Genomic DNA, 13252 nt, shown 5'->3' with positions numbered 1-13252 from the left:
TAGTATTTGTGGATACTGTCGTAAGTTTAGAGCTAGTTGCTCCTTGACTATATAAGTATTTGCGGATGAGCTGAATATCAATTTTCGGGCGCTAAGGCAATGACTAAATTTAGACGCGCCTTGTAATGTCAAAATGTCTTCACACATTGACTATTTAAATTCCTTTTACCATGAAATCAGCCTCAGGTATACATACTGCGTATTACACCGATGGTTCAAAGCAGAACAATCAAGTTGGAGCAGGCGTGACAGCCCAGGGACAAATATCTTGATTTCCATGGGCAAGTGGCCAACTGTAAGTTGACTATCAGACTTCGTGGTGCGCAGATGTGCAAATACTCTCTCTCGCGAACGCATCGAATTTAACCTAAAAATTTCAACGGTTCCTCAGCCACGTGGCTGCCGGTTTGTGCATTGTATCAGCCGAAAGTTGGACAATGGAAGACGGACTTGTGAAGAATACTTTAGCGTTCCGTTTTCCCCCGGGTGCAGCAGCACCGTCACTGGTGGACATTGCGCGGTTTGTTAAGAATCTTGATGCAGACCTGGATTCCATGGAAACTAGTTACAAATTGGCAGAAGAACGGTGTGTACCGTGGGGCATCGAAATCCGTACACTTAAGCACCTTAGTATATGGAAAAGTCATTAGAAAATAGGAATTGAATGTAAATAAAACGTTTGTCATTGACATAGGAGCATGAATGCTTCTACTTTTGATGTGTTTCACATTTTCTCATTACAAACTACGAGAAATATGATAAAATAATGAATAAAATCAACTACTCCTGACTCGAAATCCGTCCACCGTGGACGGATTTCGAATCAAAGGATCAAAATCCGTACAGCCATTTAATAATTAAATATTTAAATTGAAGCAGCCTGATGGACTATACTACCATTATAAATAGTTCGATACGTACTTTGAGAAGCGATATCCTCGATTTGTATTTTGTTTATCTTATAAAATGATTCGCCATTAGCAATTGAAACACAGCTACGTTTGGTGCAATTATGTTCTACCCGAAAACAAGATGGCGGCAAAAACTCCGCGTTTGGTGGGTGGAGATTTGTTTTTAATTTTTCTTGTTTTAATTTCAAAGCCTTCTTACCATTTCTATTCCTTAAAAGCTTACTGCCAAGTATCTGAACAGGATAAGATAAATTATTCCTACAATGATTACCACTAACCCCCTTTAATTTATTGATATCCCATGAGGTGGACGGATTTCAGTGCTGTACGGATTTCGGTCCCGCACGGTATGTGTGAAGTTCAAATCACTTGACACCATGAAAGAAGCACAGGCTCAGATTCCAGAAATAGTTTTCTTTCGTTACTCTAATGGTGAAAAAGTCGAGGTTAAAACGTCTGTGGCGGGATGCTGTACAAAGTACGTGCGTATTTTTGATTTACCTCCGGTAGTGCCGCACTCGGAAATCTCGGCAGTATTAGGACGTTACCGAATGGTGAAGAGAATGGTTAGAGAAAGATTCCCTGCGGAGCTCGGACTGAACCTGTTTACAGGAATGCGTGGCGTGTATCTAGATGTTAAGAAAGTTGTAAGGAAGAGGCCATTTAAAGGCTGAGTGCCCACAAAAGGTAGAAAGTAGGAATAAATCAGAAAGGCACAAAATGAATGATGACAAGAAACCCGAGGATAATGAAATAAATAGCGAAAAACAGGATAATGCCGCACCAACATATTCAGGAATATTGAGCGGCGTCAAGCCCAAACCCGTCACCGAAAACGTGATTGCAAACATGGTTACGTTAGTTTCGGAGCGTATCAGAATTCCGCCACCGGAAACAACGGCGGTTGATGCAGAGGTTATGGAAACAGAATCGGAGTCAATGCCGGGTGGTGGGGTCAAATCTGGCGTTAAACGATTGCATTCATCTGGAGGATCAAATGGTGACACTGACGAAGAAGCGTTTTCGGAATTCACCAAGGTGGTAGGAAATCGGAAATCCACACGAACGGCTAAGAAAGTAATGACGCCGCTCGAAACGATTGCGAGTGTATCGTCACAGGTAGCAAAAGGCAAGCGCAGTTCTAGTAAGTAAGTGACGCGTGCTGTTTGAGGTTAGATTCCCAACACGTGATTGTATCGTAGTGGTTGTAGTGCAGTGAGCGAGATGAACTACGTTCGGAAATTAGCGACTGTGAACATCAACGCAATTGCGGTGGAAGTGAAGAAAATGATGCTGAAAGACTTTCTAGTGCAGAATGACGTTGATATAGCTTTTCTGCAGGAGGTGCAATTCGAAGATTTTTCATTTATTCGAAGTCATCAAGCATTCGTTAACATCAGTGTGACAAACAAAGGAACAGCTATATTAGTACGTAGAACGTTGGAAGTTAGTGATGTATTGATGGATCCCGGAGGAAGGGTGATGTCACTCATGGTTGATGGTTTGAATTTCATCAATGTGTATGGGCACTCGGGATCACAATATAGAGTGGATCGAGAAGAACTGTTAACTGACACGATAGCAGTGCATTTCAATAAGCATGGCACAACTAGTAATATATTGGCAGGAGACTTCAATTGTGTGCTGGACACTAAAGACAGTAAAGGAAAGATGTACAACTTCTCTAGTGGTTTAAAGTCAGCAGTTGATTTACTACAACTACATGACATAGCAATCACAGGAAAAGAGGCTGAAAGAGAGTTTACGTTCTACCGGGGAGACTCAGCATCAAGATTGGATCGGATATACGTATCGAAAAGTTTCATCAACAGTGTTAGTCGTTGTGTTACCTTGCCGGTCGCGTTCTCGGATCACCGTGCCGTAGTGATGGATTATAAAATAGAATCGATTCAGAAAGCGGAGTTTAATGGCAGTGGCTACTGGAAAATAAACGACTACTTACTCAAAGATCCCTTAGTGCAGGAAGATTTTAAAAGAGAGTACGAAGAATTAAAAAATAGGAAGAAGTATTCGAATAGTTTCAGCGAGTGGTGGTCGTATGATGTAAAGAGGAAGATCAAGCAGTTTTACAAAAAGAAAGCTGTAGACTTCAATCTAACGAATAGGAAGAAGAAAGCAGTATGGTTTAAGAAGCTCAGTGATTTGTGTGAAAAGCAGAAGAATGGAGAAAACATGGAAATTGATATCAGTGTAGCGAAATCGAAAATTGTTGAGCTAGAGGTAGATAGAATGAAAAGTTATGCAAATCGGCTACAGCCGGTATCCTTGCTCGAAAGTGAAAAGGTAGGTCTTTTTCATGTTGCAAAAATGATCAAAAGGAAAGCATATCCGGCTACGTGGTCTCTTAAAGGAAAAGATGGTTTGGTATCAGATGTAAGGGAATTGAAAAGCATGGTAGGTGAGCACTACCGTAAGGTATTTGAGGAAACTACATTAAACGAACCCTAATGCGTGGCATTAGAGTATGTTAATAAATCGTTCAGCTCTGTGACAAAAGAGAACCTGATACGCCACTTTGACGAAGATGAGCTACGTACAACAGTTAGAAACTCAAAACAAAAGAAATCGCCAGGTCCTGACGGAGTTACGTACGAGTTTTATTCAGTTAAAATTGGAAGATCGGTTAGACAAGTGTGTGTTATGGATCCTGTACACCTCCGGTGGTGCAAAGGGCCGACTTGAAAGATCTCCATCCTGAGCGATGCCCGGCTATCGCTTTAACCTGTTGCCAGGTTAGATTTCGGTCGACTTCTTTTATTTCTTTATTGAGGCTTCGCCGCCATGAGCCTCTGGGTCTGCCTCTGCTGCGATGTCCCGCTGGGTTCCAGTCTAATGCTTGCTTACAGATTTCGTTTCCGCCCCTACGTAGAGTGTGGCCGACCCAGCCCCACTTCCGATCCCGAATTTCTGTTGTTATCGGCCTCTGGTGACAACGACGATGGAGCTCGTTGTTTGAGATCCAGTTGTGAGGCCACCAGGCCCGAATTATATACCGCAGGCAACTGTTAATGAACACCTGCAGCCGTTGAGTGTTCTCCACTGATACACACCATGTTTCGCTAGCGTATAACAGCACAGATTTCACGTTAGAGTTGAAAATTCGTATTTTGGTGCGTTCACTTATCTGCCTGTTTTTCCAGATATTTCTTAAACTCGCAAAGGCAGCCCTTGCTTTCTTGATCCGTGCGCCTATGTCGATCTTGGTACCGCCGTCTGACGCCATTTGGCTACCAAGATATTGGAAGCTTTCAACATTCTCCACTGGTTGCCCGGCTACTGTGAAACTGGAAGGAGTCACCGTGTTTACATCCAACGATTTGGTTTTGTTGACGTTGATGACTAAACCTGCCGAGGAGGAGCGATCGGCAAGGTCGTTGAGCTTACTCTGCATATCAGAGCGCCGTTGCGCGAGTAGTGCAACGTCATCCGCCAATTCGAAGTCGTTTAGGTGCTCCATGGTTATATGCTGCCATAACAGCCCGCGGTTTGGTTCACGGTCAATCGCATCTACCAGAATCTCATCGATTACGATGAGGAACAGTAACGGTGATAGAATACATCCTTGCCTCACACCAGCTACGACCCGGATAGGGTCGGACAGGACCCCATTGTGCAGCACTCTACACGAAAAGGCCTCGTACTGTGCTTCGATGAGGCCGATGATTTTCTCAGGAACCCCTTGCGTCTCAGGGCGCCCCACATATTCTCGTGATTGAGACGGTCGAAAGCTTTTTCGTAGTCAATGAATACCAAGTAAAGGGACTCTTGGAATTCGTTGACCTGCTCCAAAATGATGCGGAGCGTGACAATATGGTCCACACAGGATCTTCCGGCACGGAATCCGGCTTGCTGCCGCCGGAGAGTCGCATCGATCTTCTCCTGAATCCGGGCTAGGATAATTTTGCACAGAACTTTGAGAACAGTACACAGCAACATAATGCCTCGCCAGTTATCGCATACAGTCAGGTCACCCTTTTTGGGCACCTTCACTAAGATACCTTGCATCCAGTCGACCGGGAAAGTTGCGGTGTCCCAGATATTACGAAATAAACGATGCAGTAGTTGAGCAGATGTCATGGGGTCAGCTTTGAGCATCTCGGCTGATATGCGGTCGACCCCTGGGGCTTTATTCGATATCATGCTTTGGATGGCTGTTTGAATCTCTAGCAGTGATGGAGCTTCGGTATTGACACGTGTTATACGTCGGATCCTAGGCAGATCATGCCGAGGTGGTGATGGCCTGGTTGGCACTTGAAAAAGTTGTTCGAAGTGCTCGAACCAGCGTTTCAGCTGGTCAGTTGGGTCGGTCAATAACTGATCATTCGCGTCTTTCACAGGCATCGTTGCATTCATCTTCGCCCCGCTTAAGCGTCGTGAGATATCGTAGAGGAGGCGAATGTCCCCGGTTGCGGCGGCTCTCTCTCCTTCGTCGGCCAGAGAGTCTGCCCACGCTCGCTTGTCCCGTCGACATAAGCGTTTTACTTCCTTCTCAAGAGCCGTGTATCGTTGACGGGCTAAGACTTTGGCTCCTCTGGTTTTCGATCGCTCTATCGCGGTTTTGGCTTCTATTCGCTCCTCTATCTTCCTCCAGGTCTCATCGGTGATCCATTGTTTTCTCTGGGTGCGTAGTTCGCCCAGATTGTTCTCGCTGGTGGCGATGAAGGCATTCTTGATGGCGGTCCATTGGTCTTCCACGCTGCCACCTTCCGGAATATCTGCAGCACGCGTCTCCAGTTCTTCAACGAAGGACCGTTTCACCGTGGCATCTTCCAGTCGGCGTGTGTTGAATCGTCGTCCAACTCTTTCCTCCTGCCGACGAATCCGCGCAATGCGCAGGCGTATTTCGCCGATGAGGAGGTGATGATCAGACGCGATATCGGCACTACGTTTATTCCGTACATCAAGAAGGCTCCGTTTCCATTTTCGGCTGATGCAGATGTGGTCGATTTGATTTTCTGTAAAGCCGTCACGGGAGACCCACGTGACCTTGTGAATCGGTCGATGAGGGAAGAGCGATCCCCCGATCACCATGTCGTTATTACCACAAAATTTTGCGAACAGCTCTCCGTTTTCGCTCATTTCTCCGAGACCATGGCGTCCCATAATGCGCTCATGGTTCGAGTTGTCGGATCCGATCTTCGCATTGAAGTCGCCCAAACAGATCTTGATATCACCCTTCGGAATTCTATCTACGACGGCATTGAGTTGACTGTAGAAGTTCTCTTTGTCTTGCAGATCGGCAGCATCGGTTGGCGCATAACATTGGATTATAGTAAGGTTTCGGACCCGTGTTCTAAATCTGGCAACGATTATCCTTTCACTTATAGGTTCCCACTTCATAAGCGCAGAGTGTGCCTGAGCGCTTAGTAGGAAGCCAACTCCGCGATGCCGGGGAGCGTGTTCACCTCGTAAACCAGAGTATAGCAGAACTTGTCCCGACGGCGTTCTGTGTTCTCCAAAGTTTGGCCAACGGACTTCACTCAGTCCCAGGATCTCAAGCTTCATGCGGCGTGCCTCATTGGCAAGTTGTGCCAATTTACCCTGCTGGGCTAGGTTTAAAACGTTCCATGTTCCTATTCGTGTCCGTTGTTTCGCGCTAAGAGTCGTCGCCGTAAAATCAGTCCGTATTCTTTCATTATCGGATTCTCGAACAAATTGATGTTTCGGGAACAGTAGGTTGTTGGCCCAAGGTTCCCTATCCACCGGGATGGGGCTGCCATCTTAGGTATAGCTTCCGGGAATAGCATTTCATACTCAGCCGCTGGATGCCAGAACAGACGCTGTTGGAGCCGCACCTCCTTGGTGGACAGACGCTCGATCAGTCGGGTCAAATTTGTTTAAAGTCCCACCCAACACCAGGACTAGGCTAGTGCGCTTTGAGCGGCACACGGTCGCTTTGATAGGGCCTGCTTGGGGACACATGCAGCTTTTTATAGAAGTTCAACAGAGCCCACTGTCGAACCCCACCACATCCTAGGCAGACCCCACAGTACGCACCCTCTCACTCTAGCTGATGTCAGAAGGACAACAGTGCCCAGGCTGCACTACCAGCTAAGTACGCAACCCTTAGCTGGCGGTCAATTGTCATCGGAAGACCCGTGGAAGCATGAGTATTGGAACTTGTGAGGACCAGAGCTATGTTAGGCGCCCCTTCCCGGATGTCAACTCACCATTTCGCAGCCCGGTTCGGTTAGACAAGGGTGTCCATTATCCATGACGCTGTTTGCTTTGTACATTGAACCATTGTTAAGGCAAATTTATGCCAAACTCAGAGGCATTTTGATAGAAGGTAGGTTTTTCAAAGTTAGAGCATTTGCGGATGACATCAGTGTTATTATAAGAAATTATGAGGAATTCGATCTGGTGCTGAAGATAATTGAAAACTATTCCCTTGCAGCAGGAATACTTTTGAATTTCAGAAAATCAGGTTACATCAGGTTCAATAACTGTAAAATTGGTCCACAAAAAATTACCGATAAAAGCGAATTAAATGTTTTAGGGGTACTCTTTGCTGCTAGTTGGAAAGAAATGGTAGATATGAATTATAGTAAAATTATATGTAATTTTAAACAGGCTGTACACACGTTTTCATCACGAAGAATCAATCTAATTGAAAAAGTCACAATTTTAAATAGCTTCATATCAGCGAAATTATGGTATTGTGCTCAAATTATTCCGCCAAATAATAAGCATAAGGCTGAGATTAAAATGATTACAAAATGATACAAATATTCATAGGATTAAAAAATGCGTAAAATCTAAGATAGTATGGGACTGGGTTGCCGATATAATCAAAAACAAGATAAAAGTAAATTTGAAATCAGCAGAAGAAATTTTGTACCAGAATGTTAGAGATAAAGATCGGAGGAGGAATAGTGCATTGTGGTTAGTTTCAGAAGCAATAATGTATAATATGAAAAACTATAAGAATAGTAACCTATTTAGTTTTAAAAAACACGTGAGAGATTTTCGATGGAATAACATAAAAGTTTTCGAGATACAATTTGGAAACTTTCTCAACATTTGTTAAATGAACCCTAAGATTTTTTAATTAACCTGACATCATGATTGTATCTAAAATACAATGTTTTGTATGCAACTCTAGGTTAAGTTTGTCAATATTTGTTTGAAATAAAAGGAAAAAAAAAACTGTTTTCCAAGCTGATGTTCAGCCAATTCTTGAATGCTCTAATTTTTGCTTACGAAATTACAGGCATTCAAATATTTTCATAATTTCTGACAGTCAAGCCGCATAGAATCCCATCGTTTTCCATGTAGCCTAGGCTGCAATCTCGGCAGCATAATAGGTATTCCATGTGCTTCCCGAACAAAGCAATGAAACATGTATTCATAAGATTGTTTGAATATTCATGTCGGTATAACTAAATTTCCTAAAACACATCAGATCGATAATATATTGCTTCAATTTCAGAGGTTCAGGTCACGGGAACATCATCAGAATAATTTCCTCATGGTGCTCATCATATAACCCAGTTTCTCAATAGTTCACGTTTCGTTTCCCACATGTTGTTAATCCAGCACCGCAAGCTCCACTCGAAATGATACACGGGAAGTCGGAGCTGCTGGCTGCTGGTCGCAAAATATTCGTACTCTCATCAGTATTCATCACGATGGTGGATAACACATTTTATTTCTCTCCTCAGTTGATATATTCGGTTATACATGCCATTTACTGAAGGCATTCTTTCTGGCCATTCACCACATCATACAATTTATTGTACGAGACGTAGAATATGTTACCAAATGCTAGGTGCCATAGCATGAATTGTGCTCTGGCAGGTGCAGGAACTAGATATGTGCGTACTGCAGTCTCTGTCGTGTTGTTGTGTGGTAAATTTTGTTTATTTGATTATGCTTTATGGAAAGTTCTGTACGTATATTACTGGATTAATGATCATAATGTGTTATCTTTTACCCATTAAATTATGATTGATTACCCTAATATAGAGGGCTTGTGGATAAGTTAGACATTTGGTTCTATCTACCGCAGGAAGAGAGTTCAATTTACATTCAAGCTTGGCAATATTTCGAAAGATATATTTCCTGACTGCTCCACTGTAGCTTATTTAAATTTTAAATTTTCTTGTCTATGGAGGCATCCGCCTTGAATGTAATGTATTTTTTGTCTTTCTCGTACAGCAAGGTGCAACGAAAAGGCTATATATTCATTTACAAGACGATTTTATGATAGAAAGCCTGGAGACCCATAGTGTTATATACCAATTGACTCAGGACTCAGCTCGATGAAGTGAGATGATGACTGTCTGTATGTGTGTATGTGCGTGTGTGTATGTACGTGCGCAAAATAAAACTCACTCATCTTTTAGGCAATTATCTTGATCCGATTTGTTTGCAACAAGTTGCATTCGACGGGGATTCCTGTCCGATTTTTTTCATATTGGAAATGGGCCAGATCGGACTGGTTCAAAATGTATGGCCAAAATACGGTTTCTATACAAAAAACACGCTAAGAAAATCTCACTCAAGTTTTTTTTTTATTTTTAATGCACGAGAAAGGCACAAACACCACTAGGTGGATGAATCAGGGTTTTTTTTTTATTATAGTAAAAGAGATTTTGTCGTCGGAATAATGAAACTGGGATATATAACTTCGATACGAGAAGAACGTTTGCTCAATGTGAAAGTTGTTTTCGAGTTCTCATAACATTGAAGATAATAATCACTGAAGAAAATTTAGTTGCTTTGTTTATTGATACTTTTTCTTATTTGTGTTGTTTTCTATGCTTTTTAATTGAAGAATAACAAGAAAAGACAATTAAAATGGATTTTCCCATTTTTAATGCAGACATTTCATATGATGATTTCATATTCCGACCTTATTCTGGAAGGGGTTCAGATTTTTACCCGATAAAAGGAAACCATAATGCCAATGAATAACGTCATCTCCATCGCAACGATATTAAATTGCGGTGGATAAGGGTGACCCTTCTGTCAAGCATCAAATTTTCTGAGTATTGCAATATAGTAGAGGGATGTGAAAAGTACTCACCCGCATCACCCGCTTCGGCAGGCCCCGGTCGTCCTCCTCGGTGATTTGTGTGCGATATGATGATCTCTCGAATACAGGTGGATTGTCGTTCACGTCCTTAACGTTCACCAGCACCGTCGTGTAGTTTTCCTTGAAACTATCCGACACCGTCAACCGGAGCTCGTACTACACTCAGGTGATTTGGTGTTTATGGGGTGATTGTTGATAAAATTAACGGTCCAGGTCGGGCATCGTAAATGTCGGCCATAGCGAGCGTGGAATGACAATGGAAAAGTGTTAGTAACCGTTACCGCCGGCAGTGTTGTAGAAGAGTTTATGACTTGAATGACACAAACAGTCATTATCCTGATTGAAGCATATCTGGGCGATTTTTGGTGAAGTTATTTGCAACACAGTATGAGCAAAATGATAGAAGGGTATTTTATTATGACTCAGATTTAAGTGCGCACTTTAGTAGAACAATGTTGCTAGAGAATTTCAACTATGGCCTGGGAGCTTATGAGGGCTGCAGCAAAAGCCAATTTATTTTAACGGATATGTTGTTTTACTTGTGCATTAGATGACATTGCCTCTCATTAAAAGCAAAAAGGTGTAAGTGACATAAATTTTCTTTCGGGAAAATGAACTGCAAAGATACAAATTGTTCAAAATTTGGAAAATTAGATAGAAATCATGTTCGGGAGAATGTTCCGAGAACTGCTTGTTCAAAACTCAAAAGATTTTTTCTGTGGATACTTAATCGTGGAGGTTAAAAGGAACGCCTCAGAGAAATAGCTGATGAAAATCAATAGTAATTTGCTAAGCAATTTTAAAGACTTTCATGTGAATAAAAATTAAGAATCCTAAAATTTTGTCGTCTTAAATTAAAAAAAATCTTCCGAGGGTATTCGAAAGAACTTCACATGGAACATCAGAGAAACTTCTCGTAAACATACTTCTCGTAAACATACAGAAGAATTGTCCATGAATTTCTCGTCGAATCTCAAAAGAATTAATGTTGAAATTAACACAAATTTTTCGGGGAAATTCAAGAAAAAATAATCATTTTCCGTTGAAATTTCGAAAAATTTATTATGATATTTCCCATAGAAGTTCTGACGACCTTTCTGTATATATTAAACAAAAATCTAACTCGAGTCTTGAAATGTTACACCTATGGATGTACGCTTATATTTTTATTATCCTCATTATGTAGGTGGGCTCGGTACAATTGAAATGTATTTTAATCGTTGGTAAATCAACCCAATTTTGCTAAAAATCCTATGACTTGTTGAAAGTCAAAATAAAGGTTGAGTGTAAACTGGTGTAAAATCGAAAATTTCCTCTCCTCAGTTCAGCACATACCACTCACCCAGTTTCATCTATTATGTCTGAACAAAATATTATCAGAATACCAGCCGGACTGTTTTGTATATTCGGATCCATGTCGTACCCTCCGTGTGACGAGGGTCTGCTATTCACAAAAGCACCAGAGTGTATCACCATAATAACACTCTCGTTTCAGTCTATAGTAACATGATGGATGGATCAGATGGAAGGGGGCTCATACATACCTTTTTAATTTTCTCATAATCCAGTGCTTTCGCTACGTACAGAGCCCCGGTTGTATTGTGAATGGCAAACACATCGCCTATGTTACCGCTTGTGATCTTGTATCGAATACTGGGCGCTGCAATGAGATAAAGACAGATATTTTCTTGGTTATAAAACTGTTGGGCACTGAAGGTGGAGTTTAGTTTTTGGTCTACTGGTAAAATTATTGTGCAATGTCTAATTTGCGACGGTATGCTCTGTTGGTAGGAGTCAGACCGAAAGCGTGCGGTTAAACTAGTAAACATAATTAGGTTTTGCTCTGGCATGGCTTCTTTCCTTCCGATGTGGTTTTATGGTGACTAATAAATGGGGCGCGTCGTTAAGCATTTATGAATGATAATTAGACGTGTTGCGTAATTAAGAGCCTTTGGACCGCAAAACCACACGCATCATTAGCATCACCCAGCGGCGACGCAATTTTTGCTAACCACCATCACAGCAAAGTTCAATTAGAAAGATGTAGCGGTAAAGTATGAACGTTTCACTGAGTGGAATTTTTACTACATTGCAGTAAATGGCAGGGTTTCTCAAAGTTCTATTTAGGATGTGACATTGAAATTTCTCAGTATACATGGGTATCAATTTATTTACTGAAAAAAAAATATATTGAGAGGAAAAACTTTGGCCTGCCAACCCCCTACCATTACAGATTTGAAAATTAGGGCCCATTAACGAAATTACCATTTTGACATAGTGCCTCTGAGTTACCAACTCTTGTTTGCGTTATAACAATGAAGAGGCCATTCCAAGATCGTTTAGAGCATGGAAATGGCTTTGTGGTTCAGTTATGATTTATGCTAAGTATTCAGTTTGGTTGACCGTGCGTCGCAATGGTCAGTTACTTTTATGTTGGTCTTATCGCGTGTCGCATTCCGAGCTAAAAGGGTGTCGTACAATTTGGTCCATTAATAGAAAGCATACCATTCTAAATGTTATAACATTTTGATTAAATATGGTTACACATTTTTAAATAGAAAGTTATTTATAGCTTTCTAGTGGAATGTCTTCACTGTTTTTTTATTTACACCACTTTATTGTAACTTATCAGATACGTATGCCACAGCAAAGCGAAAAAGCGCCAGCAGGAAGATCGAGACCGTGAAGAGACGGAGCAACTGTACCGCGCTAATAACGCACGAAAGTTCTATGAGAAGATAAACCGTTCACGTAAGGGCCACGTGCCACAGCCTGATATGTATGAGGACATAAACGGGAACCTTCTTCTTACAAACGAGCGTGAGGTGATCCAAAGGTGGCGGCAGCACTACCAAGAGTACCTGAATGGCGATGTGGTAGACAACGGTGGCGGTATGGTAATGAACCTGGGAGCATGCGCGCAGGACAAACAACTTCCGGCTCCGAATCTCCAGAAAATTCAGGAGAAGATCGGCTGAAAAACAACAAAGCCCCTGGAGTTGACCAACTACCAGGAGAGCTGTTTAAACACGGTGGTGAAGCACTGGCTAGAGCGCTGCAATAGGTGATTACCAAGGTTTTGGAGGATGAGGTTCTGCCGCAGGAGTGGATGGAAGGTGTCGTGTGTCCCATCTACAAAAAGGGCGATAAACTGGATTGTAGCAACTACCACGCAATCACATTGCTGAACGCCGCGTACAAGGTACTCTACCAAATTTTATATGCGCAGAGGGTTACGGCAAGGTGATGATTTTTCGTGTCTGCTATTCAACATCGATTT

The 13252-nt window shown here is 42.1% G+C and overlaps 1 protein-coding gene across 1 annotated transcript in view; it reads right to left on the bottom strand.

The window, feature by feature from the left end:
* LOC134213335 (neural-cadherin-like) overlaps positions 1-13252 on the bottom strand; it is a 1323925-nt gene that overhangs the window by 71356 nt on the left and 1239317 nt on the right. The window contains exons 6-7 of the mRNA XM_062692319.1: positions 11517-11632; positions 9964-10128 (exon numbers count right to left, since the gene is read on the bottom strand). Of these exons, the coding sequence (XP_062548303.1) occupies positions 9964-10128; positions 11517-11632 (281 nt within the window). The remainder of the gene's footprint in view (positions 1-9963; positions 10129-11516; positions 11633-13252) is intronic.

The sequence above is a fragment of the Armigeres subalbatus genome, chromosome 2 (genome assembly GCF_024139115.2).
Source record: "Armigeres subalbatus isolate Guangzhou_Male chromosome 2, GZ_Asu_2, whole genome shotgun sequence".
NCBI classification, from domain to species: Eukaryota; Metazoa; Arthropoda; class Insecta; order Diptera; family Culicidae; genus Armigeres; species Armigeres subalbatus.
This window is presented reverse-complemented; position numbering and strand designations above follow the sequence as displayed.